At 44.8% G+C, this 27,947-nt stretch overlaps 1 protein-coding gene across 1 annotated transcript in view; it reads right to left on the reverse strand.

Moving 5' to 3' along the window:
• The window catches only part of GNS (glucosamine (N-acetyl)-6-sulfatase), a 187,851-nt gene that overhangs the window by 28,729 nt on the left and 131,175 nt on the right, over positions 1–27,947 (reverse strand). Inside the window, exons 9-11 of the mRNA XM_069229138.1 lie at positions 27,741–27,844; positions 26,592–26,693; positions 5,672–5,779 (exon numbers count right to left, since the gene is read on the reverse strand). Coding sequence (XP_069085239.1) covers positions 5,672–5,779; positions 26,592–26,693; positions 27,741–27,844 — 314 coding nt within the window. The remainder of the gene's footprint in view (positions 1–5,671; positions 5,780–26,591; positions 26,694–27,740; positions 27,845–27,947) is intronic.

The raw sequence follows: 27,947 nt of genomic DNA on the forward strand, positions 1-27,947 counted from the left end.
GCAGGCAGAATTGAAAGTGACCTTGGCCTACCAGGAACTGCAGGTAATATCAGTGTGACCGCAGGATGGATATGTGAAAATATGCATCCTGCAGGTGAAGTGCCACCTTTCAATCCCCTGGGTCCAGGGGTTGGGCCAGCGTGAGCATTTTGAACTTGTCCTTCTAGAGGAAGAAGTTCAGAGAGCGGAAATCGAAGATGGGCTGAGGGCTCCGTCAATTTAAATGTACCAGTAAATAACAGACAGTTCCAATCTCAGATGCTAGTACCCTCTCTATTGCTCCCTTGTCCAAGAGAGCTTGAACTTCTTTGCGTATTATGTATAAGGAGTCTTCACAAAGGTGTTGCAGTGTGGGTGATATGTCTCAGAGATAGGACAAAAAAGGTAGGAAGTAGCCATGTTCTACCACCTGAAGCACCCATCGGTTTGACGTGATGCTCTGCCACTCGGGGAGGAGAAAAGTGATGCAACCTCCTACTGGGTGCTTGTGTGCCACAAGGGACAAATTTAAGCGGTTTTGCAGTAGCAGCTATGGGGGCAGGGGTTGTGGTGTGGGTAGAGTGCTGCCCGTGTGGGCTTGAATGTTCTTGGCTAGCTCTTGGGTCTGGCTACTACCGAGCTGAACTACACCAAGATAATCTGCTATGGCTTTGCTCTCCTTCAATTTCTCGACAGACGAATCAGCATTCAACCCGAAAAGCTTTGAGTCACTGAATGGCATGTTCGTTAGGGACTACTGGACGTCAAAAGAGCGGCCTGTGGAGCACACTCAGGTGGGTTCCGACTGCCCTACCTAGTTAGTGTGTTGTGTTCAGGCAAGAATGGATCAGATACTTTGCAGCATCTTGGCTGTTGAAGATCAAACGTAGTGTATGTCTGACATCTTCGGGACAGCTAGCAACACACATCCACCAGTCTTTCCTATAAGAGTGTGTATACTGTCCCAGGAGACACGCAGTGTTCACGAATCGTAGAGCAAGACTGGTACTTGAAAAAACATGTTTTGCAAAAGCTTCCATCCTTTTGGATTCCCCTTTGGGTTGAATGATGGGAAAATAGTTGGGGTTCACACGGCTATATGATGCTTGTATTACCTATCTCTCCAGGGTAGAATTCAGGACTGGTGGGGCAAGATCCTGGGTTAGCCCAGGTGCCCTTTATTATAGTTGTTAGGGTCCCATTAAAGGGTAATATAGGTTATTTGAAGGGGGGGGGTGACACTGCAGGCTTAAGAACCTCTACCAAGATGTTCGTCCTGACCTCCTGTATAGGTAAAGTTAAATCATGCACCACCACTGCCCTCCTAATAACAGTAGCAAAGGAGGTAGATTCTTCTGTGGCAATATGGTTAGGGGATGAGAGGCCAGAGTCAGGGGAGGTGTCAAGGTCACAGGCCTCTTGTAGATCATTGAAAATGTCAATCCCTTCATTGCCATCCAATTCTTAATCTGGATCATAGTTCTGGGAATTCTGGGCGAGAATGATTTAGGGATTAGGCTTCAGAATGCAATAGAAGTATTGGGTCCAAATCCAGCATCAGTAACATCAGAACCGGCCTTAGGCTTGCCCTGGTGGCATGTTTCGGTGCCGCAAGTGGCGATGGACGTTGCGCCAAGACACAGGCCTCTGCACGGTGCTTGCAGATGGGGTCGACCTCAGTTGGAAGACAAGTGGCAAGGTTGGAATCAGGGATGGGTCTTGACGGGCTTCCGACCGTGTGGTACCTGGAATCTGTGGGGCCCAAAGGCGCTCCAGTGGGATTCAGTGGGCTACCAACAATGGTGGCTGGGGCCTCTTTTAGGAGTCAAATCTCATCTGCGGTGCTGTTCGCTTAGGGGAAAAGCAATCAAGCTGCAGCAGTTCAGGAGCATGCTCTACAGAGTGACTCCGAGGCCCAGAGGTACCCAGGGAATTGCACAGATACGAGAAGTGGGACACCAGTGATCCATGCCTGGAATTCTTATGTTTTATGTGGTAACGTTGAGAACTACATGAACTCTTGGAACTCGAGGCAGAGCGGCCTCGATATTGGTCCTGCGATTGAGAGCTCATCTGCATCTTCGAACAAGACCATTATTTTTATTTCTTTTCGAGCTCGCATCTGCAAGCTTGTTCTTATGATGCTGCTTTCTGGTTCATCTTGGAATAGCACAAATACGACTCTGTGTCATGATCGTGGCCGAGATGCAGTAGGCAGACATTGTGGATGTTGGTCACTGACATTCATCAGTGACAGTCAGGATATGGCTTCAAACCGTTTGTTCTGGGTCCAATATCTACACACTCAAGAAAATTTAAAGTAGGAAAAAAACATTTTCCTGAGGGAAACATCTATCAATAAAATAGCAAAGCTAGCTCCGAATCCACATCGGAAGAGATGGAAAAAAAAAAACTGATGTCAGCACACAGAGGTGCTCTTAGTGTCCCCGGCATCACATCCTGAACAGGCATACCTGATGCCGAGCTACTTGATGCCACCTGTCGATGCAAAAGGGAATTGCGAATAAAGGGTCTGGAACAAGTCTGGTGCATGAGAAAATTCACAATGTGAGGAATCTGTAGTTAGAAGCCTCTATTGGATCACTGCAGTATGTAGATGCAGATACATCCCTTGGACTGAAAGGAATAACAGAAAACCTCTAAACAGGTGAATAGGCCATGTCAGGTGCCACAGAGCCTAGCTTTAAAATTTCGCCACGCATGCAGGCACATCAATGGCACCTTCATTCATAGCTTTTTGGGAGGCACCTGAATGTAGTGCCATGAGGAAAGGAAGGGTGAGAACGCCACTGTACAGAAATGTTTGAGGATTAGCACCTTGTTCCCTGGAAGAAGAGGAGATCCTGTACTTTGATGTAATTGTTCATGGATGGGATTGGTGGTGAACTATATTATTTTGATACGTTGTGCCGAAGTTTCAAATAGATCCATGTGGGAGTACGAGTTTACCAGGAATTTCTGGCACTGGAAGGGTAAACATCCAAAAGCTGATTTGTGCCTTGCGGCCACACAGGATTCTATAAGTGGCCTAATAGGTTCAACAGAGGACCACGGGAAGGACTCTGAAATTCTTACCAACTAGAACTCTCAAACAGACCGAAATGGAGGCGATTGGAGGACGATGCACAATTCACTGACTGACCTGAAGTGCCAGGAAGACAGGTTAGTCGACCATAAACCCATGTTTGTCCCAGACAAGATCAGACATCTGCCCTCATTCAAACAGGTTCTTTATCCAGGACTTTTTCAAAGGAATAAATGGATGGCTTGAAGACCCCAGAGGAGACAATGCAGTAAAAGTGATAACTGATCCTCATTCCCTCTAGGCACAAGACAATAGCCATCATCATTAAAGCTATTTACCAATAAAACAAACTGTCCTAATCCACTAGAAATGAATGTCAGAGACAGCAGATTCACAATGGCTACATATTGATGAAAATTCACTGAACAAAAAAAAGCATGGAAATGTCCAGTTCCCCCCTCCCCCCCGCCACACCAATCGATCTAAAAGAAATCCTTACTAATGTTCAATATTCTCCTATAGTAAGGAGAACTTAGGTCAGAAATGGTGATGATCTTTGGGTTTCACCAATGGATGGCCTGTTAGACAGATGTTGCCAAGTTGCTAAAGCAGTAAATCTATTTATTTACTTCTACAGAGCAATGTTTGCCAATCCAAGTGGAAAAACACATAGGATCCCCCCAGGTTAGCATGCAGTCTGTATAAAGATTAGAGAGACAGGGAGTATTAGGACAGGTCCAGTGTACAGCCTCCCTAGATAGTTAATACAAAACAAAGTACACTGTTCCTAAGGAGAAGACAGAAATTGCAGAGGCACTTCTATAGTTCGAAGCCAGAACCCTCACACATCCACTGGATGTCGTGCTTCATCATCCGGTCTGCTCCTCGTCGGACAGGCGCTGCACTGCCCGACGGGCTCTGCAAGGGGACTCTGTGGCAGAGATCTTTTTTTATTTTTAACTTTACATGATGGTTCTCGCTCAAGGTTAAAAGAGAGGGGAGTAGGAAGGAAGTAACCTTATCTACTCAAAAAATAACTCAAAATGAATTCACTTCCGGGAGTGCGGCCGCGGGTAGGTCTCACAGCAGGGGCCTCATCACGAATCGCAATGACAGTCTCTCTGCCTGCACATTAATATAAGAGGGTCTACACCGAGTGTCATCAGTTTTTTGCGTAGCTTTTTATGTAAGTTACAGCTTTCTAAGTAGCTAAGGTTTTTTTGTGGTCCTGATGAAAACGCCACCTGATCCTTAGGGACACCCTAGGCGTGAAACATGTTGACCTATAGTTAGGGCTAGAGCCAATGTCCTTTCGCCCTGCATTCAGTTGTATAGAGTAGAGGTACATTACTTCCTTCCTGCTCCCCTCTCTTTTAACCTTGACCAAGAACCATCATGTACAATAAATCTTTTGCAGTGTGGTTCTCGAGCCATTTTTTATCTTTTCTCTAGCTCTCTGTTATTTCTAGCAGGTATGAAATTTTTCCTACATACTCTTTTGGCACGCGCTTCAAAAAAAGATCTCAGGCACAGAGCCCCCTTGCGGGGCCCGTCGGGCACCGCAGCGCCAGTCGGACAAGGAGCATACCCGATGATGAAGCATGAAATCCAGTGGATGGGTGAGGGTTCTAGCTTGTAAATATAGAAGTGCCTCTGCAATTTCTGTCTTCTCCTTAGGAACAGTGTACTTTATGTTTTGTAGTAGTGTGCAGTCTGGACAGTAGAAAAGATAGAATCTTCCAGAGGAGATTGAGCTGCAGAAATCTGTTTGTCCTCTGTATTAAGCAGGATGTTCAGTTTAATTCTTTAGCTCATGTATGTTTTTATTTTTCTTGTTCTGCATTGCTGTTTTGCAGTATCATAATGTTGAACATGTTTAATTGTTAATTAGAACATGCATAGACCTTTGTTGCGACTAGATGTGGAGCGTGTAGTGTAGACATGTTAAATATATAAATGAATGCTACTGACTTAATAACACAATGGTATTGAGACCTTTAGGGTAACACATATTATACTGATCTATCTAGATAAAAATCTTGGGCAGAGATTGTTGTGGGCTCCCTTTTCAGAAAAAGTTGCCTGGACCCAGATTCCTGTCTGAACAAAGTCACAGAGCCAAACCTTGCTATTAAGAGAGGGAAGTTGTAAGAGGGTTACTGTGTCATCTTTTTAGGACAAATTTATGAAGCTTTCCACAAGGGACGAGCATTTTACAGTCCTTATTCTCGAGGATCTGTAGCCATTTTAGAGACATAATTAGTTTGCTGGCAGAGCAAACATTTTAATTCACTACGCACATATAGTCCAGTGTGGCCTGCACACTTACAATTTGGCAAGGAAATGCCCGGGTGGAGAAGGTTCACAGGACAGTAAATATTTATTTTCTTTGATAACAAACCATCAAATTATAAGTCCAGAAATGGGATTCTAGTAAATCAAGGCAAGATCCTAAATGCCAAACACATTATCTCAGCTGTGTATCGAAGGTGCATAAGTATAACAGAAATTGAGTTTATATTTCTAATTTGGAAAAATACCATTAATGGAACGTTTGAATCAATGTTTAAAGTACTTTTAACTAGAAACACTATCAAATGGGGTAAATAACTGAATTTAAATTATTGTATGCTAAGTGTTTCTTACAGCGACACCGGGGCCCAATGCTGGACAGGTAGGATCACTGATGTTGTGTCCTTCTCCTTGGTATTCAATCAGAAGATCTGTACGCCAGGTAACATTGGGTTCACTTTTCTGCAAAATAAAAAAAAAAAAAAAAAAGAACACAGCCTATCAGTGTGTGACATAAAAAACACAACAATCTAGCAGTCCCTAATAAAGCAATAAGTGGCTGGTCATCAGCATGGATTCAATCGGCTAAAAAGTTTTCTTGATTGCATCTATTTATTTGTGCACAACAAAGCATTTCAACACCTGAAGGTCTCAGGCTAAAAAAAAAAGATAGCACAACCTTTTAAAAAAAATAAAAGAAATTAACAGCAAATTTGGAGGTAGCTGCAGAGCATGGCAAGCTTTTCCAAACTATTGGGATCAAAGTTAATGCTGCATCTCACAGCAAAAACTCAATTACACCTGGAGCAAAGACCAAAGCATCACACAAAAAGATCTGCAGAAAATGGACATTTCATAGACAAAGAAAGAAACCTGCATCCACGTCATGCAATGCTAACAGTCACACTTTTGGCAGACATGCTTATGTCACAGTATTGAATTGCAGCATTTATATAACACTTACTACTCCTATGTGGGGCACGGAAGCGTGGGGTGTGTAGTTGAAGAGTGTTGTCTTTGGTTTTTGATTCTGCGTGGGAAGAGTTTCCATGTTGTGCGTGATGACCACAGAGGTGCGGTTATAGTGTTATGGGATGCAGGGCTTAGTAGTGTGGTGGATGAACGTGAGAGAGAGAGAGAGAGAGAGAGAGTGTGTATGGTTGTTAGAAATGGGGTTCCTGGTTGGATAGGGTAGGCACCTCAGCCGGGCAGGGACCACCACTCTAGTCAGGGGAAGGAAGCTACACACCTAAAATAACCCCTGATCAGGCCCCTTAGTAGATTTGCATGAGCAGTCAGGCTTATCCCAAAGGCAATGTGTAAACCGTTTGCAGAACACACACACTCCAGTGACACACTAAATACACCACAAAGAAAACTCGACAACAGGTTATATAAAAACCTTATTGCATAAAACATCATTAGACCAAAAACAACATTAATGCTCTGCTAAGCAATCACTTGTTCGATCATTATCATAAGTGCAGAATAAGACACATTCCCATGTTGCAGTTCATAGAAAATATGACCCATGTCAGGATAAAATCATCATAGAAGAGATTATTGTGCATATCATGAGGCCCCTAAAGCAATATTCTGTGCCCCTGTCTGCAGGACGCATGACCTACATCAACCTTGAAAAACATAGATATGCAGCATGTCGTAAAGGAAAACCATCTGGTACCACAAGCGTATAGGCCCAGTGCTCCTGGGATCCCCTTTTAGGTTATATAGTGGAGCACAGTCCACAATGTTCACCACAGGAGCTCTTGCGCTCCTATCAATGCAATTACGGTAATGCTGGGCAGAACAAGCAGGATCGGGGATCTCCACAGAGGGTCCCCATCCCGTTCTGTTATCGATATGAGAAATTCTCTGACAAGGGTGAGTGCTTACCGTGTACATCCGATCTGGAGGGGAGAGGCACCCACTATAGCAATCAGCGGGGAGACTTCCGATGGTCCAGCGTGTCCCACATAAACAAGGCCGACGCATCAGGGTGCGCGTTTGTGTGTATATATATATATGGAAAATGTCACTTTGCCAGTGTACATCTGTTTGTGGCATGTTCCGCTGCAGATTCACATGCTGTGCACTGTTCCTGCCATCTAGTGTTGGGCTCGGAGTGTTACAAGTTGTTTTTCTTCGCAGAAGTCTTTTCGAGTCACGGGACTGAGTGACTCCTCCCTTTCGGCTCCATTGCGCATGGGCATCGACTCCATCTTAGATTGTTTTCCCGCAGAGGGTGAGGTAGGAGTGGTAGAGTGAGAATAGTAAAGATGTCCATGCAATGGAATAGATATGTATGTACATAGTTTGCGGTAATGGAATGTTTATTTACATATATACAATTTCTAATTGCAACTTAAACGGCTACAGGCTCCCGGGGAGGTGGGAGGGCGCATGTGAATCTGCAGCGGAACATGCCACGAACAGATGTACACTGGGTAAGTGACATTTTCCGTTCAGTGGCATGTGTAGCTGCAGATACATATGCTGCGCATAGACTACAAAGCAGTAACCCTCCCAAAAGCGGTGGTCAGCCTGTAGGAGTTGAAGTTGTTTGAAATAATTTTCTTAGTACAGCCTGTCCTACTGTGGCTTGTTGTGTTGCTAACACATCTACACAGTAGTGTTTGGTAAAAGTATGAAGTGTGGACCAGGTGGCTGCCTTACAAATCAATCTCTGTCATTGGTATGTTACCTAGAAAGGCCATTGTTGCTCCTTTCTTTCTAGTGGAGTGTGCCTTTGGTGTAATGAGTAGTTCTCTTTTAGCTTTTAGGTAACAAGTTTGTATGCATTTAACTATCCATCTGGCTATGCCTTGTTTGGATATAGGGTTACCAGCATGGGGTTTCTGGAATGCGACGAACAATTGTTTAGTTTTACAAAATGGTTTTGTTCTGTCTATATCGTACATTAGCGCTCTTTTAATGTCTAATGTATACAGTGCTCTTTCTGCCACTGAGTCTGGCTGTGGGAAGAAGACTGGGAGTTCCACAGTTTGGTTTAAATGAAACGGTGAAATGACTTTTGGTAGAAATCTTGGATTTGTGCAGAGAACAACTTTATGTTTGTGTACTTGTATAAAGGGTTTCTCAATAGTGAAAGCCTGTATTTCACGAACTCTTCGTAGTGAAGTGATAGCTACTAGAAATGCCACTTTCCAAGTTAAGAATTGGATTTGACAAGAATGCATGGGTTCAAAAGGTGGACCCATGAGTCGTGTAAGTACAATATTAAGATTCCACGAGGGTACTGGTGGAGTTCTTGGAGGTACGATCCTCTTTAGGCCTTCCATGAAGGCTTTAATGACTGGTATTCTAAATAGTGATTTTGTGTGTTTAATTTGCAAGTAAGACGAAATTGCAGTGAGGTGTATTTTGATGGATGAAAAGGCAAGATTTGCTTTTTGTAGGTGTAGTAAATAGCCTACGATGTCCTGTATGGACGCATCCAACGGTGTGATGTGTTTTGCTTGGCAGTAGAAAACAAATCTTTTCCATTTATTAGCATAGAAATGCCTGGTGGTAGGTTTTCTTGCTTGTTTAATGACTTCCATACATTCATTTGGAAGATTTTTAAATAGCCAAACTCTAAGACTTCAGGAGCCAAATTGCTAGATTGAGCATTGATGGATTGGGGTGTCTGATCTGTTGTTTGTGTTGCATTAACAGGTCTGGTCTGTTTGGAAGTTTGATGTGAGGTACTACTGAGAGGTCCCACAGTGTGGTGTACCACGGATGGCGTGCCCACGTTGGTGCTATGAGTATTAGTTTGAGTTTGTTTTGACGCAGTTTGTTGACTAGAAAAGGAATGAGTGGGAGAGGGGGAAAAGCGTAAGCAAATATCCCTGACCAATTGATCCATAGAGCATTGACCTTGGACCGAGAGTGTGGGTACCTGGATGCAAAGTTTTGGCATTTTGCGTTTTGGTTTGTGGCGAACAGATCTAGGTCTGGTGTCCCCCACTGGCAAAAGTATTTTTGTAGTATTTGGGGATGTATTTCCCACTCGTGAGTTTGCTGGTGATCTCGACTGAGATTGTCCGCTAACGGATTGTGAATGCCTGGGATGTATTGCGCTATTAGGCGAATATTGTTGTGAATTGCCCAATGTCAAATATTTTGTGCTAGGAGGCAAAGTTGTGATGAGTGCATTCCCCGTTTGTTTAGGTAGTACATTGTTGTCGTATTGTCTGTTTTGACAAGAATGTTTTGTGAGCTAGAAGAGGTTGAAAAGCTTTTAGTGCTAGAAAAACTGCTAGTAGCTCTAAGTGATTTATGTGTAGCTGTTTTTGCTGGTTGTCCCACTGTCCTTGTACACTGTGATTGTCGAGGTGTGCTCCCCACCCAATCATCGATGCGTCTGTTGTGAGAATGGCGTGAGGCACAGGGTCTTGAAAAGGCCGCCCTTTGTTTAAATTTATGGGGTTCCACCACTGAAGCGAATAGTGTGTCTGGCGGTCTATCAACACTAGACCTTGGAGGTGACCCTGTGCCTGCGACCATTGTTTTGCAAGGCACTGCTGTAAGGGCCGCATGTGCAATCGTGCGTTTGGGACAATTGCGATGCATGATGCCATCATGCCTAGGAGTCTCATCACAAATCTGACTGTGTGATGTTGATTTGGTTGTATTTTTGGTACCATGGTGTGGAATGATTGTACCCTTTGTGGGCTTGGACTTGCAATCGCTTTTTGAGTGTTGAGTGTAGCTCCCAAGTATTGTTGAGTTTGGATGGTTTCAAGTGTGATTTTTTGTAATTTATAGAAAACCCTAGTGTGTGTAGGGTATTTATTACGTAACGTGTGTGATTTTGACACTGCTGTTGAGTGTTGGCCTTTATTAGCCAATCGTCAAGATATGGGAATACATGCATGTGTTGTCTCCTTATGTATGCCGCTACCACGGCAAGGCATTTTGTAAATACCCAAAGGGTAATACCTTGAATTGGTAATGTTTTCCTTGTATAACAAACCTGAGGTATTTTCTGTAAGATGGATGGATGGGTATATGAAAATACTCATCTTTTAAGTCGAGTGTTGACATGTATTCTCCCTGTTTTAGTAATGGGACTACATCTTGTAGTGTCACGATGTGAAAGTGTTCTGATTTGATGTATAGGTTGAGGGTCCTGAGATCTAATATTGGTCTTGGTGTTTTGTCCTTTTTGGGAATAAGGAAGTACAGGGAATAGACCCCTGTTCCTTTTTTTAGATGAGGTACTAATTCTATGGCCTGTTTTGTTAGAAGTGCTTGCACCTCTGCTTGTAACAAAGTTAGATGTTGCGATGATAGTTTGTGTCCTTTTGGGGGAATATCTGGAGGAAAATGTGTGAATTCTATGCAGTAACCATGTTGGATAATGATAGTACCCATGTGTCCGTTGTTATGTTTGACCATTGATTGTGGAACATTTCCAGTCTTCCTCCTACAGGGGATGTGTGTTGGGGGAAGGTGATGGCAAAGTCACTGCTTGGTGTTAGTGGCCTGCTTTGTGCTTTGGAATTTTCCCCTGGACCTTGGGAATTGTCCTCTGAAGGACCCGCGAACCCCCCCCTCTCTGATACTGTGAATGGTATGAGGGTTTTGTTTGAGAGGTGGATGGTTCTGAGGATTGTGGTCTAAAACCTCCCCTATACTGCGGTTTTCTGAATGTCCCTCTATATTGGGATGAGTAAAGCGCTCCCATCGCTTTGGCTGTATCGGTGTCCTTCTTCATCTTTTCAATGGCTGTGTCCACTTCAGTGCCAAATAGTTGTTGCTGGTTGAATGGCAAATTGAGGACAGCCTGTTGAATCTCTGGTTTGAAACCTGAGGATCTAAGCCATGCATGGCGTCTGATTGTCACTGCAGTGTTCACTGTTCTTGCGGCAGTATCGGTGGAATCTAATGCAGATCTTATTTGATTATTAGTTATCGTCTGGCCCTCCTCTACCACTTGCTGAGCTCTTTTCTGGTATTCTTTGGGGAGATGTTGGATAATGTCACTCATCTCGTCCCAATGAGCCGGTCATATCTGGCAAGGAGGGCCTGAGAGTTTGCTGTGCGCCACTGATTGGCAGCTTGTGATGCTACCCTCTTTTCTGCTGCATCGAACTTCTTACTCTCCTTATCTGGAGGTGGTGCATCTCCAGATGACTGCGAGTTGGCTCTTTTCCTCGCAGCGCTGACCACTACCGAGTCTGGGGGCAGCTGCTGGGTGATGAATACTGGGTCTGACGGTGGTGGCTTGTATTTCTTTTCCACTCTTGGTGCTATGGGTCTTCCCTTCACGGGCTCCTGAAAAATGTGTTGGGCATGTTTATGCATGCCCGGGAGCATAGGCAGACTTTGGTAGGAAGCATGCGTTGAGGACAAGGTATTAAAGAGAAAGTCGTCCTCTAATGGCTCTGTGTGCATGCTCACGTTGTGGAATGTAGCAGCCCTAGCCAAAACCTGAGTGTAGGAGGTGCTATCTTCGGGTGGAGAGGGTTTAGAAGGATAGCACTCCGGGCTATTGTCCGACACAGGGTCATCATAGAGGTCCCATGGGTCTGTATCTTGGTGCGACAGCACAGTGTGTGTGGGTGACTGTGCAGTTGGTGTGGCCAGAGGAGAAATAGTTATTTGAGGTGAATGCGGAGGAGAATGTGCTGGGGAAAACTGGCGTGGCAGAGATTTTTCTCTGGGCACCTTAGCCTTTGGCTGCTCAGTGTCTGAATGTCCTTGGAAAGCCAGTTTCCTTTTGAATTTGAGAGGAGGTGCTGTTTGGATTTTCCCAGAATACTTATGGATCTGTAGCCTTGCCTGTGTCTCATCAAACTCCTTCATTTGGTGAAGTTCCTCCTCGAATCTGTGTCTTTCTTTCATTTGTTTCAAAAGTCCATGTTCCTCAGTGTATGAGGCTTTTTTCGGCTCCAAAGTCGTTTTTTTTGGCACTGAAATGCCCATGCTGATAGTAGGCCTCGGCTCCGAAAGACTCTTTCGAGTTTCGACTCGACGAGTCGATGTCGAGTTTTCTCTGACACGGTTTCTCGGCTCGAGAAGGCACGGATTTGGCCTTTTTCGGTGCCGAAGGTGTTTCTTGGTCACCGCTTGATTTCTTGTGGGTTGAGCCATGGCCTCCCTGCAGTGGCGTCCCAGATGCCTTTAGTTTTGTCTTGGACTGACTCTGGACTTGGGTCGGGGCAGGCGTACTCATGTGCTGGCCTGCTGTGGGTGGTCAGTCTGCATCGGAGTCGTCCGAATCTGAACATTGGATGGAGATGGCCATCTCCTCTTCCTCCACGTCGAGGTGCTCGGTACTTTTCGACGCCATTTGCAGTCGTCTCGCCCTTCGATCCTTCAAGGTCTTCTTCGAATGGAAGGACCTGCAGGCTTCACAAGTATCCTCTTGGTGGTCCGGTGACAAACACAGATTACAGACCCGGTGTTGATCTGTGTAGGGATACTTGGCATGGCACTGTGGACAGAATCGGAACGGGGTCCGGTCCATGAGGCTTCGACGCTCTCTGCGGTCGGGCTGACCAGGCCCTGGATGGGCACGGAAGCCCTGAAGCACAACTGAAAGTATGTTCCGCTGGTGTCGAGGTGTCGATGCAAGATGTTTCGCAATCGAAAACAATACAGACGATTTTCGGTTAATTTTAGTCTTTTTCCGAATCGAATAACCGGAGCGAAGAGGAACACGTCCGAACCCAATGGCGGAAAGAAAACAATCTAAGATGGAGTTGATGCCCAAGCACAATGGAGCCGAAAGGTAGGAGTCACTCGGTCCTGTGACTCGAAAAGACTTCTTCGAAGAAAAACAACTTGTAACACTCCAAGCCCAACACTAGATGGCAGGAACAGTGCACAGCATGTGTATCTGCAGCTACACATGCCACCGAACATATATATACATACATACATACATAGACACAATGAGGGGGGGGGGGCAGAAGAAAGAAAGCCCACACCTTCTTTGTCGGCTGGGAGATCTCTCCCTGTCTCTCCGTTCTCTGTGGAGGTGGCAGTCCAGTGCAGCTGCTTGCAAATATGCAGTGCAGCTGATTTTCACAGGCGGCTCACTCTCCTCCTTCCCGGGGTCCCACGAGCAAGTCAGTCCCCCTGGACTGGTACCTTGCTCCCCGAGAGCCCGCCCAGCCCGGAAAACCTCCTGGGCATCTTAGACCCGCAAGCCGGCTTCTCCGATGCTCTCACCCTGGTCCTAAGTAGGCACCCACCTGTGCCCCGGGGGCATTGGGAGTGCGTTCCTGGCCGCGCACATCAAGTATGACGGGCGGCCCTTGCCGCATTTCTCCTTTCTCCTCTGGCTCCTGCACGGACGGTGTGGGTCGGTGGGGGAACAATCGTCCTCACTAGGCACTAGCCCTTGGAGTAGCACTCAAGACGTGCTGTCCACAGGCTCACATGCAGCTCTTGGGCATAACCAAGTGCTCCAGTACTAGGCACAGCGCTCCTCATGCTCTATCCCTCGTGGGACTCCTGAGCAAAATACAGTGCTCCCCAGGCACTTAAAGTTGCAACTCCAGGGACACACTGGCAACAGGAACACTACTCTGCTGACCCCTAGGGGCACACAGACTGGGGAGCAGGCAGCAGGCCAGTACATCAGATCACTTGCAAACGAAAGTAGCAGCCCCTCTAGTGGCCTAGCAGGCCCCAGGTCAGCACAACAGTAGGTCAGTCCTTCGGCAGTTCCTCTGGCATAAAAGTAACTTCCAGCAGCGTCTGGTGCCAAGTCCACACTGTATCTCAACTGGGACAGAGTGAAGGAACAGGTTGGTAGCAGGGCAACAAAAGAAGAACATTCCAGATGAGTACTTTGTGCATTCCAGAAGTCCCTCTGGCAGAGGTTCAGTCAAAGTTCCAACAGTGTTCTAGCAATCAGAGGGGCAGAGCCCTTCTACTTATACTCAAAAATGCCTTTGTTCAAGGGATAACTTCAAAGGAGTCCTTCAAGTCAAGCACAACACCGTTTCAACCCAGCCCTGTCTCCAGACATCAGTAGAGCAGAATCGGTCCATTGTGTGAGGGCAGTACACAGCCTATTCACATGTAAGGTTTGAACGACCCTCCCTCTCCCCAGCCCAGGAAGAGTATCCGTATGCAGATGCCTCTTCTGTCACACCCATCCCCTCCTGTGTGATGGCTGTCGGAAAAATATGCACCAAATAGAGCGGCCACTCTGTCCCAGCCGTGGATTGGAAACATGCTGCCAAAGCACTAGAGGTATAAGCACAGAGAAATGCCCACTTTCTAAAAGTGGCATTTCTACCATGGTAATAAAAATCTACCTACACCAATAAGCAGGATTTCTCATTCCTTTTGCAAACAAACTAAATATGCCCACGCAATTCCTCATAGATCAGAAGATACCACTTAGACATATGTCAGGGCATTTCCAATGCAATCCTATGAGAGGGGCAGCACTCACAGTAGTGAGAAACTAAATAGGCTTTTTGACACTACTAGGACATGTAGTACATAATGATATATGTTCACCTTTTACGTGCACAACACCCTGCCCATAGGGCTATCTAGGGCCTACCTTAGGGATGACTTGGGTGTAGCAAAAAGGGAGTTTAGGCCTTGGCAAGTAGTTTGACTTGCCAAGTTATAGTGTGACAGTGAACTGCACAAGCAGTGGCAGGCCTGAGACAGGTTTCAAAGGCTACTTCTGTGGGTGGTGCAAGCTGCGCTGCAGTCCCACTAGTAGCATTTAACTTACAGGCCCTGGCACAAGGGACACCACTGTGCAAGGGACTTACTGCAAAATTAAATAAGCCAGTCAGGTGTAAGCCAATCATATCAAGTTCAGAAGGGCGAGTACATACACTTTAGCACTGATCAGTAGTGTTAAAGTGCCCAGAGTCCTACAGCCAACAAAAAGAAGTCAGAAAAATAGGAGGAGGAAGGCAAAAAGTTTGGGTATGAACCTGCAAAAAGGGCCAGGTCCAACAATGTTTTTCAGCAGGCTGCCAGCTTGGAGCACATCTGCAGGTCCCTTTATAAAATTCCTTATGGTCTTAGTCTTCTTAGCTGGTTACTGCACTGATATTTTGTTTACATATTTTTGTTTTTGAGTGGCATGGCTGGAGAGAGAAGTGGTGAGGCAATTTGCTAATATGGGTTCTGTTACTATCAACCCATATACGAATGTCATTGTGAGATGTAAAAGAGTGGTAATAGTGCATAGATAGTTGGGACCTCCAGTGGTGGCCTGGATTAGAATCCTTTAATTGGCCAGCAGTATGTGACAGATCTCTTCTGTTATTTCATGCCTGTTTAGTGATGGCTGGTTTATGGGTTGGTGCAGTATTCAGTGAAGGACAAGACCTGTAGCAGATATGTCTTATGTAAGTATAAGAGGATTATGCTACAGTTGGCTGCCGACTGTCGAATGTTATGGTCCATAGCATTAGTGTGGGCCAGAAAGCTTATATTTGAATTGACTTTACTACATAAACTCACTTTAACCAAGATCAGGTCTTCTTATTTCACCCGGATAGAGAAAGTAGTGTGCTTGTTGGGTGCTTCCATATCTGTGGGCTGTAAACTGCAGACTGTACCTAAAGGTGTGATTATCTTGCTGGGTTCTACTCAGTTTAACAGCAATGCACTACAACCAGTCATGTACCATGCAGCATAAAGAAGCAAATCCCCAAAAACATCTTGGTGAATATCTGTTAACCTGAGCGGGTGAACTCCTTCATGTGGGAATACCCATCTGCTAAACCCAAGGAAAGAAGCTGCTTAAAGTGCAGTATGTGGATATGTTATTACATTTGCAAGGGGAAGTGGAAGCAAAGTGTGCATCACGTTCTTGAGACTCCAGGGTAAACCCAGACCTTAAGAAGTAGGTGCAGATCAACTTCTGGAAATGGAGGAATAGGTTACCCACAATGGTGAACAAATAATAAGAGAACAGATTGCACCCAGGATATGGCTTGCAAAAAAGGCAGTGGAAGAGGGAAATATTTTGTACATCCCACAACTAACAATAACATGATGGGAGATTTAGGAAACACCATGCATACATCTTGTCACTCAGCTGTTGTATGGCCCACAACTAATACCAGACGTATGCAAGAGACAGGCTAAGCCTTCCGTTTTGGGAACAGTACCACAGTGTATGGTTTTGATTTAAAACAATGTCTATTAGTGGAGGCAGGCATTTTCTGTAGCATTGCAGCTTAAATAAAGGATCTTACACTGGATCATACTGCTACAAACCATCCCACATGAGGCACTTTAGACACAGAGGCCAGGGTGGGCTTGGAGGTGGGGTGGGGTGGGGTGGGGAGTGTATTTAAGAAACATTTCGACAGCCCAGGAAAACCAGGGGCTGTCAACACAAGGAGGTGGAATCGATGTAGTGTAATTAAGGTAGGTCTATGGTTTCTGACATAAATGTCCTGTAGTGGCAGAGTCGGTTTGGGATGATGTATTAGCAAACTAGAAAACTGCCTTTTTTATGTCAGACTGGTGTCTCTAAAAACAAGTGCCTAATGAGCACAGGGCCAAATGCCACAATACTATTACAATGATAAAAACAACCAGTCCTGAAATGCTTGAAAGCTTGACATGCATAAAATGCTTGAAAGACTGACTGAACCCTACCTCCGTGCTGGACATCGCCACCCCCAAAAGGCTACAAGATAGAACACCGGGATCAAAAAAACTAACACAGAGGTGGAACTGCCATAATCTACAACGACACCATCCACTGCACAACCTTCCCAGATGAATTAACCCTGATTATGGAGCACCTCGACTTCCAACTCCAAAGAGGTAGAAAAAGCACCATCAGAGGCACCCTTGCCTACAGACTACCAGGACCACGCCCCAGCTTCTACAAAGCCATCCCAGACCTCATCACCCCGATGGCCATCAACTCCGAACACTACATCTTCCTAGGGGATATCAACATTCACCTCGACAACCCCAGCAACACCAACATAACTGGCATCAGTCTCAAGCAACTGGTCATCCACCTGACCCACATCACAGGACACATTCTTGACCCCATTTTTACATCCAGCGACAGAGTAAAGTATACTCATGTCACACAGCTCACCTGGACTGACCATAACAGCGTTCACTTCACCATCTGATGGGCTACCAACATGGGTACCGTGCCCCCCAGCTCCACGCGCAGACAGGAAAAAGTTTCAGAAGACCAGTGGAACAAGGCTCTCAACTCCCTCCTCCCAGACTCAACATCAGACACAGACCAGGCTGCAAAGAATTTCTCAAAGTGGATCTCAAAATGCGCCAACACAATTGCCCCCACAAAACCATCCAAGTTCAAAGGACCGACCAGAGGAGCCAGCTGTTTCACCAGAGAACCGAAATCAACCAAATGCACCTGCTGGCAACTTGAACAGAAGTAGCGCAGCAGCAAAGAAACAGGAGACTCCACAGCCTTCGAGACAGCACTCAACCAGTACAGGCCTCGAACAATCATAAAAAAGTTATTAGACCTGCAGGTCGAGTTACTTGAATAATCTATTCAACCTAACTGTAATGTACTTGACTCGTTAATTGGGTCTCAAATTGTGTGATCTGAGGCAAATATTTTATTTTACAGTCGCCTTTTCCTTCATTCACACATGAGTGCACATATGTGAGTTTAGCCCAAAAGAACCTTGCCCCGCATATAGGGTACACATGATCCTTGACTTGCATCTTAATTTACTAATAGCATTGCCATAAAGGCAGGAGTGTTTCTCACTTCATGCTTAAATGCTCACTTTTAATAAATGCATTACTAAAACATGATGTGGTAGCACAGCAAATTTCCAAGAATTGTCCAAAAACGATCCCAGTAACTTGCAGCTTTACTGATAAAACTTAAGTGTATCAACAATATTCTGTGAAAATTGGGTTTCAGAAAACATATCTATCATTTGCATATCACCAAGTAAAGTGTTCTGATTTTTTCATCCTATTAAAATATTTGTTTCATCACACAGTAGTGCAAAAATTGGGCATAACTACTGAAATACATTTTGAATTGTTTGTACAGCTGACTTAGTTATTTAAATGTTGTGTGTAAGGAAAAACCGGACACTCTACAGCCTTTCATTACACACACTTTATACAGCAGATCAGACAGTTCACCTTACAAAATCATGGAACACTACAGTCAGAAGGAAAAATAATTGTAAGAAGACAAACTGACTTTTGACCTCTGTCTCTGAACACTGAGCAAATGTGAAAAGAACAAGATTTAAAGGCGTCTTTATTGCTCCTTCACTTTCTGACTAAACTGAACACCTGTTCCTTGTCAATTCACTCAGAAGGGATGAGTAGGTCCTAAAATAGCTTGACCTAGTAAAATATGACTCACCATAGCGAGTGGGCGAGTAGATTGCTTGAGGCCTGCAGTATCACTGCCTACTGAAAGAAACAAAGAAGAGCACACTCACAGACTGCATAGAAGCCAGCTTAAACTGCAACAAGGAGCTCTTTGCCATCGTGAAGGAGTTCTCCAACCCTGCAGCCGCTAAAAATGACATCACCCCTCCCAAGAACTATGCAACACCCTGATGGAATTCTTCCATGACAAGGTCTCAGTCATCTACGAAAACTTCGAACCCCAACCCCCCCGCCACTGACAGCATCAGCTTGCTCCCACCCATGAATACAAAACCCGAACATCTGCTCACTCACTAGGACCCTCTCACAACCCAAGCCACAATCGCCATCATAAGCTCCATGCATTCAAGAACACCTACGGACCTCCTGTCCCCACCATGCCTTCAATCTCCAGAGCAAACGATTTGCGACAAGCTCAAGAAAGTCCTGAACACCTCCCGCACCTTGGACTCCTTTCCTGAGGACTGGAAACATGCCAAAGGGCCCTCCTGAAGAAACCATCGGTTGACCCAGCAGAACTTAAGAACTACCAACCCATCTCCCTGCTCCCCTGTCCAGGGAAGGTTCTCAAGAAGGCAATCAAGCAGCAACTCACCAAACCCCTGGAACACAACAACCTCCTGGATCCCTCTCAATCTGGATTCCGAGCCAATCACAGCACAGAGACAGTCCTGATTCAGCCACTGATGACATCAGGGCCCTCTTGGACCGTGGCAATACAATAGCCCTCATCCTACTGGACCTATCAGCCGCCTTCAACACCATCTCCCATAACATCTTGATCAACAGACTCCATCACATCGGAATCCAGGGACATGTCCTCAAATGGATTACCTCATACCTCACCGGAAGAACCCAGAGAATCTGTCTCCCACCATTCACCTCTGAACCCAAATCATCTGCGGTGTCCCCTAAGGATCAGCACTCAGCCTCACCCTCTTCAACACGTACATGACCCCACCCACACCCGGCCAGCATCGTCAGATCGCACTGACTCAACATAATTTCCTATGCCAGAGACACCTAGCTCATCCTCTTATCTTGCTGTCAGAAGACCCCTCCACTACAAATGGCAACTTCCACATATGTATGATGAATGTCACAGGCTGGATAAAAGACAACTGTCTCAAGCTAAACACAGACAAGACCAAAGTCCTTATCTTTGGGAACAACACCACACCATGTAAAGACGCATGGCGGCCTGCAGAACTCAGACCCCCACCACCCCCAACAGACCATACCTGCAACCTTGGCATCATCTTGGACAGCAAGTTATCTATGAAGCAACAGGTAAACACAGTCTCATCCGCCTGCTTCCACACCCTATGTATGCTCTGAAAGATCTTCAGGGGGCTCCTTGTCGACACCATCACACAGACTATTGTCAGCAGCAGGGTGGACTTCGGGAACACTCTCTACGTAGGAATCACCACACGCCTACTGAAAAGACTGCAGAGAATACAAAACTCAGCGGGAAGACTCATCCTCGACCTCCCCGAATGGACCCACATCACACCCAACCTTAAGAAGCTAAACTGGCTCCCGTTCGAGAAAAGATGCCAGTTCAAGATGCTGACCCACGCATACAAATCTCTGCACAATGAAGGACCAGCATACATCAACAAGTACATGACCATCCGCCAATCAACCAGACACCTTCGATCTGCCTACCTCTTCCTTGCAGATGCCCCCTTGATCTGCAGAGCCAACAGGAAAGGATGTTCTTTTTCTCATCTGGCAGCCAAAGCTTGGAACAAACTTCCCCTGCACCTCAGGATCACCTCATTGCTCTAGCGATTCAGAAAATGACTTAACACCTGGATGTTCGAATGAACTGATCACCAAGCAGCAGCTAACTACTCTAGAGCCATGAGAACCTCACAGGTGATTTCCCGCGCTTTACAAATTACTGACTTATTGATTGATTGACTGTATGTTTGTAAAAAGATGAAAGAATGAGACTGCTGATGCCCTCTCTCGTTTTAAGATGTATACATTCTGGAAGCTCATAAAAGGTGTGGGACTGGTTATGCCCTCTTTTCCAATAACCTGAGTTTTAGGCTTCCAGACTGAACATGCCGCAGACCATGTTAAAACTGAGGAGATATCTTGCTTTGTCAGATGATGCTATTATCTCCTTTATGTAATGGTAGATGCAGAATTCAGATTCAAATCAATGGGAGCAGTCTGTTAGGCAGCTTTTACACCCACTGCGAAGCCTGCTACTGGTCTGCTAGTAAGAAAAATGTTGATTGAGAGGCAGAGTTCTAGAAATGTTGCTAAAGGCACAATGAAGGGCATTGCCAAACTCGTTTAATGAACATAGCTGGTATGGGGTCAATAATATGCGTCACTCATTTCAAGAACAAGCTATTCAAATTCGTACATGTTCAAACCTTTTCTGGCTGTCTTAGGATCAGTGATCTAGCTGTCGCTAGAAGAAACAGAGGCAACAGCAAAGTCATACAGCTTGATGCCCATGGGGTATAGGAGGTCAGGAAGGGTTTTATGATTGCTAAATTTGAGATGGGTCTATCTGGAAAGACAAGTGGCAGGTGCTTAAGGAGAACACTAAGGAGTGTTTGACCAACTGAAGTTACAATGGCTTACTTGGTAGTGTGGGGCGATAAGTAAGTTATTTACCTGCAGTAATGCTCCTTCTGGTGGATATTCTAACTGCAAACTGCTCACCTTGCGAATCTCTTCATTTGTCAGACTGGATTTGGAAGCACTTGTAAATAGTGTCTGCACTGGCAGGTAGCTCTATCTGCGTCCGTTCAGACTCAGTCTTATCTCCAGACCTGATGACAGGACATAGAAGACACCGCTGGGTGGCTGAAATCAAAGTATTCATCACTGGTTTTCTCTTCACCCTCAGTCACAGTGTGACTGACAGACTGAACTGAATTGGCAGTGTATGAATCTAACTTACAACTGTATTAATTTCTGAGAGACCACACTACAGAATGGGGAGGAAGGCAGACTGTGAGTAATTTGTGGTTACGAATATCCACTAGAAAAATTGTTACCAAAGGTAGTTAACGCATTATTCCCACGGGTACTTCTAACTGCAGATTCCTCACATTGTGACTCAATAACAAAGCAATGCCCTGTTCAGGTGGGATTGAAGAGTGAATTTTAGACCTGGAAGTCCTGTAGAGAGGGTGCAGTGTCCCTCCTTTGGACCTGTGAACCGATGCATTAATGTCTGGTTAATGTGTGGATGCCCAAATGGCTGCTCGGAGAAACACAGAGAAAAGCCCTTTAAATAAAAAAAAAAATCACTTAGGTGATTTAGATGACTAAAGTTTATCAGGGTCAATAGATAACCCATAACAGTGCCCACATCAAAGCCTTGTGGGCCAAAGATAACGTGAACAAAGGAAGATTAGACAACTTAGCCTGTAGAGGGTCAACCTGCTTCTCCTTACACCAGCTGACAAATTTGACCCAGTGGCTCGAACTTGGTGAAAGGGTGACAAGTAGCCAGACACACAGCTACAACTTCTGATGTAAGATCAAAATTTCTCAGTTTGGTGATATTATTTCTCTGTGCATGGGGCACGCTGCTCTTCTGCTGAGACAGCAGGAGTTTACAAAGAGGAAGGCAAATTATAAGACAAATACTCAAAGCGAAGAGATCAGAATTCCACACTCTCCAAGCCCAAACTGGGGCCACCAGGATCAGCTGCACTCTATCTTGCCTGACTTTCTTCTGGACTGTCAGAATCAGTGGCAGAAGTGGGAATGTGTACAGAAGGCTGATGACCCATCAACAGTGGAACAGGATCTTCACAGACCCACGAGGAGAAACCTCTAGAGCACAGAAGGCTGGACATTGAGGGCATGATTCATAAAGGGCCTATGCACTTGTGGCCGAGGTCCCGCAGTCGTGGGGAAATCTACATACTCTGGGTGGAATCTCCACCATGAGAACGAGATTCCACCTTGAGTGTGGAGACTTCCCCACTATTGCAAGGCCTCCGCTACCAGCGCGGAGGCCCTTTGAGAATCAGTCTCTGAATGTTTTCGAACATGGAAAAATTATCCACACAGGGTATGGCACAGCCGGCAAAGATGCCCTGTACCATTTACAGGAGTGGAATAGATGTCAACTGTGATGAGCAAGGTGATGCCTGCTGATTTTATCTGACTTGATGTTGACAATTCCACCAAGTAATAGATCATTAGTAAAAGTCCAGCCAGCACCAAAACTTTAGAGCCTCCAGACAGAGGGTGCAAGATCCTACTCTGCCCTTGATTGTTAAAGTACCTATCTGCAGTCAAGTTGTCTGTCATCATCTGGATCGACCTGCCCTTTAATGGAAAGCAGAAAAACCTGGAGTACCAAAAGGCTGGTGCACAGTTCCAAATGTCTGATGCGAAGGCACAGCTATATCGGAACCTAAAACCTCTGATCTCCAGGTCGCCCAGGCAGCCTCCTCAGCCTAGGATGGACGCATCCATTACTACCAAGATCTTCTCCAGAGGTAGACAGACAGAATGGCCTGCCACACATCATCCACCATTCAAGGCCCCAGGTCCACACGTCAGAGACATAAATCTGGTCTGGAAGGTTTTCCCAGTGCTGGGCCCACATTTCACTGAATGGCCGGCATGTGCCAATGTGTGTGAGGCACCACAAGGAGGCAAGGTGGTAGAAGAGCAAGCATTCTCAGAACCATAAAACCTGAGAAAGTAGCTCTTGTTTGAAACACTGGGACCTTATCCTGCATGTCCTTTCCTCTGCGCTGATGGAAAAGCCTTTAGGGCTTAACAAGGGCACAACAAAAGGAAGCCTCTTAGATGGTAAAAGATCGGGCCCCAGCTTTTTGAAAGAAAATCCTGAGGCAGACCGCAACAACACCGTTGTCTGAAGGTGGTCTGAAACTGTCTGATGCAAACCCATCTTAAAACATCCAGTCCTTAAGGTATGGGAATATGTGAATCAATGACCTGCGAAGATGTGCTAAAATCACTAACTCAACTTTCTTTAAGGACAGAGGTGCTGATGTCAGCTGAAAGGCAGGATGGTAGCTTGGAAGTGATGCTACCCTATGACAAAGCAGAGTTACTTCTTGTGGCCCTGTATGATCAGTACCTAAAAGTATGTGTCCTGTAGGGTCCGGTACTCCATCCAGCCCTCAAGGGCCACAAAAAGAACATGAAAAAGTGTTATCAGTTTGAACCTCTTCTGAGGAAAAATACTCTGAGATCCACAATTGGTCTGAGGCCTTAGCTCTTCATTGGGACTAGAAAGTACCCGACTCTGCCTCACATCTAATTTCAATCACTTGAGCATCCCCAAAACTTTCAATTCTGCTGAAGGAATTGTTGAGTAGGGAAAAGTTTACGACAGAGAGCAAACTATAGCTCTGCTTTCCTTAAAGGGTTGTAGCACAAAATTTGCCTTTTCACAAACAACCTAGAACTATTAAACAGCAAGTCCAGGATAGAGGGGACTTGACTTCCTAGAAACCCCAGTGCCATGCATCCAAACATGGCATCTGATAATACTGTTGCCCACAGCTCGAGCAACAGAATTCCATGGCATTTAGGCCGACCCACAAATACAATTTACCAGTTCTTGCTTGTCTTGCACTGTCTGGGCAAAAAGTTAAATAAATCTAGAGGCAAAGCAGATAAAACCCGACAAGCTAAGTCCTAAATAACATGAGTGTAGAAACTAAGCAGACAAACAGTTTTCAAAGACTGAAGCACCAGGCTAGATGAGGACCCTCTTGCTAATAGCATTTGCTCTTTGTGATTCAAAGACCAGAGGGATATTAAAGAGGAGGAGCCATTGCAAGAGTTTTCAAACTGAGTCTGAAACCTTGGGAGATTCACAAAGCGAGGCATCTGCAACTATTAGTATCCGTCAAAAGGTTTAAGATGGTAAGGGCTTCCCTTCGTTCAAGTGGGGCTGGAGTCAGAGACGCTTAAAGAAACTGTGGAGTTTAACAATTCAGTCGCTCTTCAGAGCAGAGTTTGACTTTTAATGGCATAAACATTTACTGAATGGTTAGAAAGTATGTGCACACAGCCTGGTTACTGACCAAGCAGCTGAGTGCAAGTGTGCTTGGACCTGAACATGTGCTCCTCTGCTCCTCTATACACTTTGTTTTTATTGCAGGTTTCTTCCATTTCTCTTGACCTCACTCTTCTCGTAATCACGTCAAAAAGACAAAGCAGAGTGGGTTGGATAGTGCAGTCAGGTGATCTTTGCCACCACCCTACTTCACATCTCCTCCCTGAGAATCTAGCTCAGGCATCCAGGTGAAGAGCTTTCTCCTATGGATTACACAGCCTTTCCTTACGAACATGTTAAGGACATTTAGAGACAATGGCCAGCACCCATGGTGATTTAATAATGCATCTAAATGGTTAAACCTCTGTCATTGTTGAGTTAAGGCTTTCTAATGGCTTAACAGCACCTGCAGTGGAACTGTTCTTCTGTATGTCTGGGTGGAACCCCATGTATAGCTCTCTGGTTATATAAACTTGCCTCCAGTGGGTTGGTCCTCTCTCACCACTATGTGGAATCCATTTAGCACTCACCATTTGATTAACAGTGCTTGCAGTAGAGTCATTCCTTGATCACTCTTGGGTAGACTCAATATTATAGCCCTGGGCAACTTAACAGTGCCTCGAATGAGATGGGGAATGTGATGTTATCCTCTGATTTATAGAGTTCACCCAGTAGTATCAATGGGTATTTCTTCATGATACTGTCCATTGTAATGTGGTAAATGCTTGCATGTATGACCGTGTCTCTTGTCTCAAACTCTGCAACAACACAGGCTTGGTCTTAATAACATCGGATGAAGCAGACTTCCACTACATCTTAAACATTACACACCTCACACAAAATGTCTCATATAGGTCAAACTACATACAACAGTCTCTCAGCCAGGCTCTCTGAAACCCGCCCAGAAACTCAATGCAAACACATTAAGAGAAAAAAAAGGATTGTGGAAAAAGCCGCAGCAGAACCCAAGAAAGTAAGTTACTGCAGGGTAGACATCATTTGAAAGCTCTTGAGGACTTAATTCTGGTTCAACTGGTCAACACAAGGAACCCAAGGATAATTTTCCCCTCATCCACCTTCACAATAACTTTTTTGCTAGGACCATTAGTAGCATGTGTAGTGTATGCTTACCAATCTATGTAAACAGGAAGGTTCACGTAAAATCTAGAACTAATGAAAGATTTCACACATAAATTACTAATTCACAGTGGGGCCCTTTTACTGTCAATATAAACATATAGTGCCTATGAGTAATGGTGTGCAGGATGAAAGTGTACAAAATGAAATAGTGCAGGATGGTGGCCCAGGCAACACTGAACTCATCAGAGAGTCTAGCATTGGTGGTGGTGGGCGCCGAGTCAATCAGGGTCACTGACTAGGCAGGTCAGTTATGAAGGTATCAGCTCTGCATCAAATTGCACAAATGCCTCTGTGTGGGGCAACATTTGAGAGGGCTGCTCTCAAGTACAAATGAAGAATGTCAAATCTTAAATCAGACTGCCAATAAGGCAGACTCCGTGTAAAGGACAACAATAAATAAAATAATACAGTCTCCATCCTTGGCTAATGTATAATGATTTTACAAACAGCTTGAAAACAATTGTCTTTACATAAGATGCACTCCTCTCAGTGATGCAAACAGTACTAGATCAACATAAATAATTGTGTCACTTGAACATTAGGTCATGTCATCAAAGATAAAAAGTTGGTTGTAGTCATCTTACATCCCACCCAGTGATTGCATCCTTAATATTTCAATAGTCCACCCATAAAGTCCTAAATACTGTGAGTGCATAATCATTTATTTCAAATTCAAGAAACGTTGGAGATGTGAGGGCTGATCCACACCAGCTCACCAACATGTGAAAAACTTACCAAAAGAGGCAAAAAGGACACCCCATCCATCTTAGTCTTATTTAGGTCGTAGCCAGCAATATCAAGAATGGTAGGTCCCAAATCGATGTTTGCAACAAGCATCTGATGGAGGAGGGGGGAGACATTCATTAGTATAGTGACAGAGAAGCTTCTTTGGGAAGAATCAATACAATTTTGCACAAACACATAGTTTTCCATAGCTCCAAAAGGTCTGAATATGTGTGCATTGTATAGCATGTACTTACGATGATAGGGGTGCATACCAGAAACAAAAGCTTCAACCGCACCCGCAGGTGTACAATTTAGCATGTGTGTGCATTTATGACTTTCTTGTATGTAAGTTTTCCAGGTTAAATGTGGAAAGCTGAGCCAGTAGTGAATTTCCCAACACTACAATACCACTACACTTGGGCACTGGCACATGGTGTACAATTTCACCAAGTGGGTAATTATGCATAGAGGAGAATTACACCCACTGAAATGCCAGCACATTTTGCATAATAGCACTATTTAAACTTCTCTACTAGGAAAATGTTCTTCCTCATGAAGAAGTTGAATGGTCAAGGACTTCACCAAGTGTTACATTTGTATTTCTACCCTTAAAAGAGATTCACTCGTGCCATTGCCATGCACACATGTCTAACCATTTCCAGGATGGGAAGGAGTCAGACAGACGTTGTGAATGCTCACAAATTCTCACTTATGAGGATGTATACAAATTTCAACAGCAAACCAGACCTTGAAAATCCACTTCCTAACCCTATGCAAGGGATTTACTCCCACCAAATAGTACCCTATCAAGAGCTAGAATTACAGGTGAGCAAAGTATTTCCAACAGCAAGACCCTTTTGTGTATTTGTTGCAGTCAGAATCCCAGCCAACTGCATGCGTGAATCTGACTTGCACTCTTAATTGGATTGTGAATCAGGATCAATGGTCTTACTGAATGTTTATAAAACAATACACCACTAAAGAATACATTGCCAGATGTATTGAAATACACTTATAAGTGTGTTTTTGTACAAGGAATCCTGAAGACCCAACTGAAGCTTCATACATCCAAGCTGACATTTAAAACAGATACTTCAATAATTTGACAACAGTGAAAATAGGTATCAAAATAAGTATCCTTGTTATGGGTTATCCTACCTCGCTTGTTTGGTTCTTTTTGACCCCAGGTCCTCGCACGAGTAATGGAACCTTGATGTCAAACTCATACAGTTGACGCTTGTCTATTGGCAAGGAAAACTGTCCTAGAGCATGTGAGAAAGCAAAGAATGGAAACATACATCCACAGATCTATAAATGCAGACAATAACAAACTACAGTATATGCCAGAAAGTGCAAAAACTATTT

This window comes from Pleurodeles waltl, chromosome 4_1, assembly GCF_031143425.1.
Source record: "Pleurodeles waltl isolate 20211129_DDA chromosome 4_1, aPleWal1.hap1.20221129, whole genome shotgun sequence".
Classification (NCBI taxonomy): Eukaryota; Metazoa; Chordata; class Amphibia; order Caudata; family Salamandridae; genus Pleurodeles; species Pleurodeles waltl.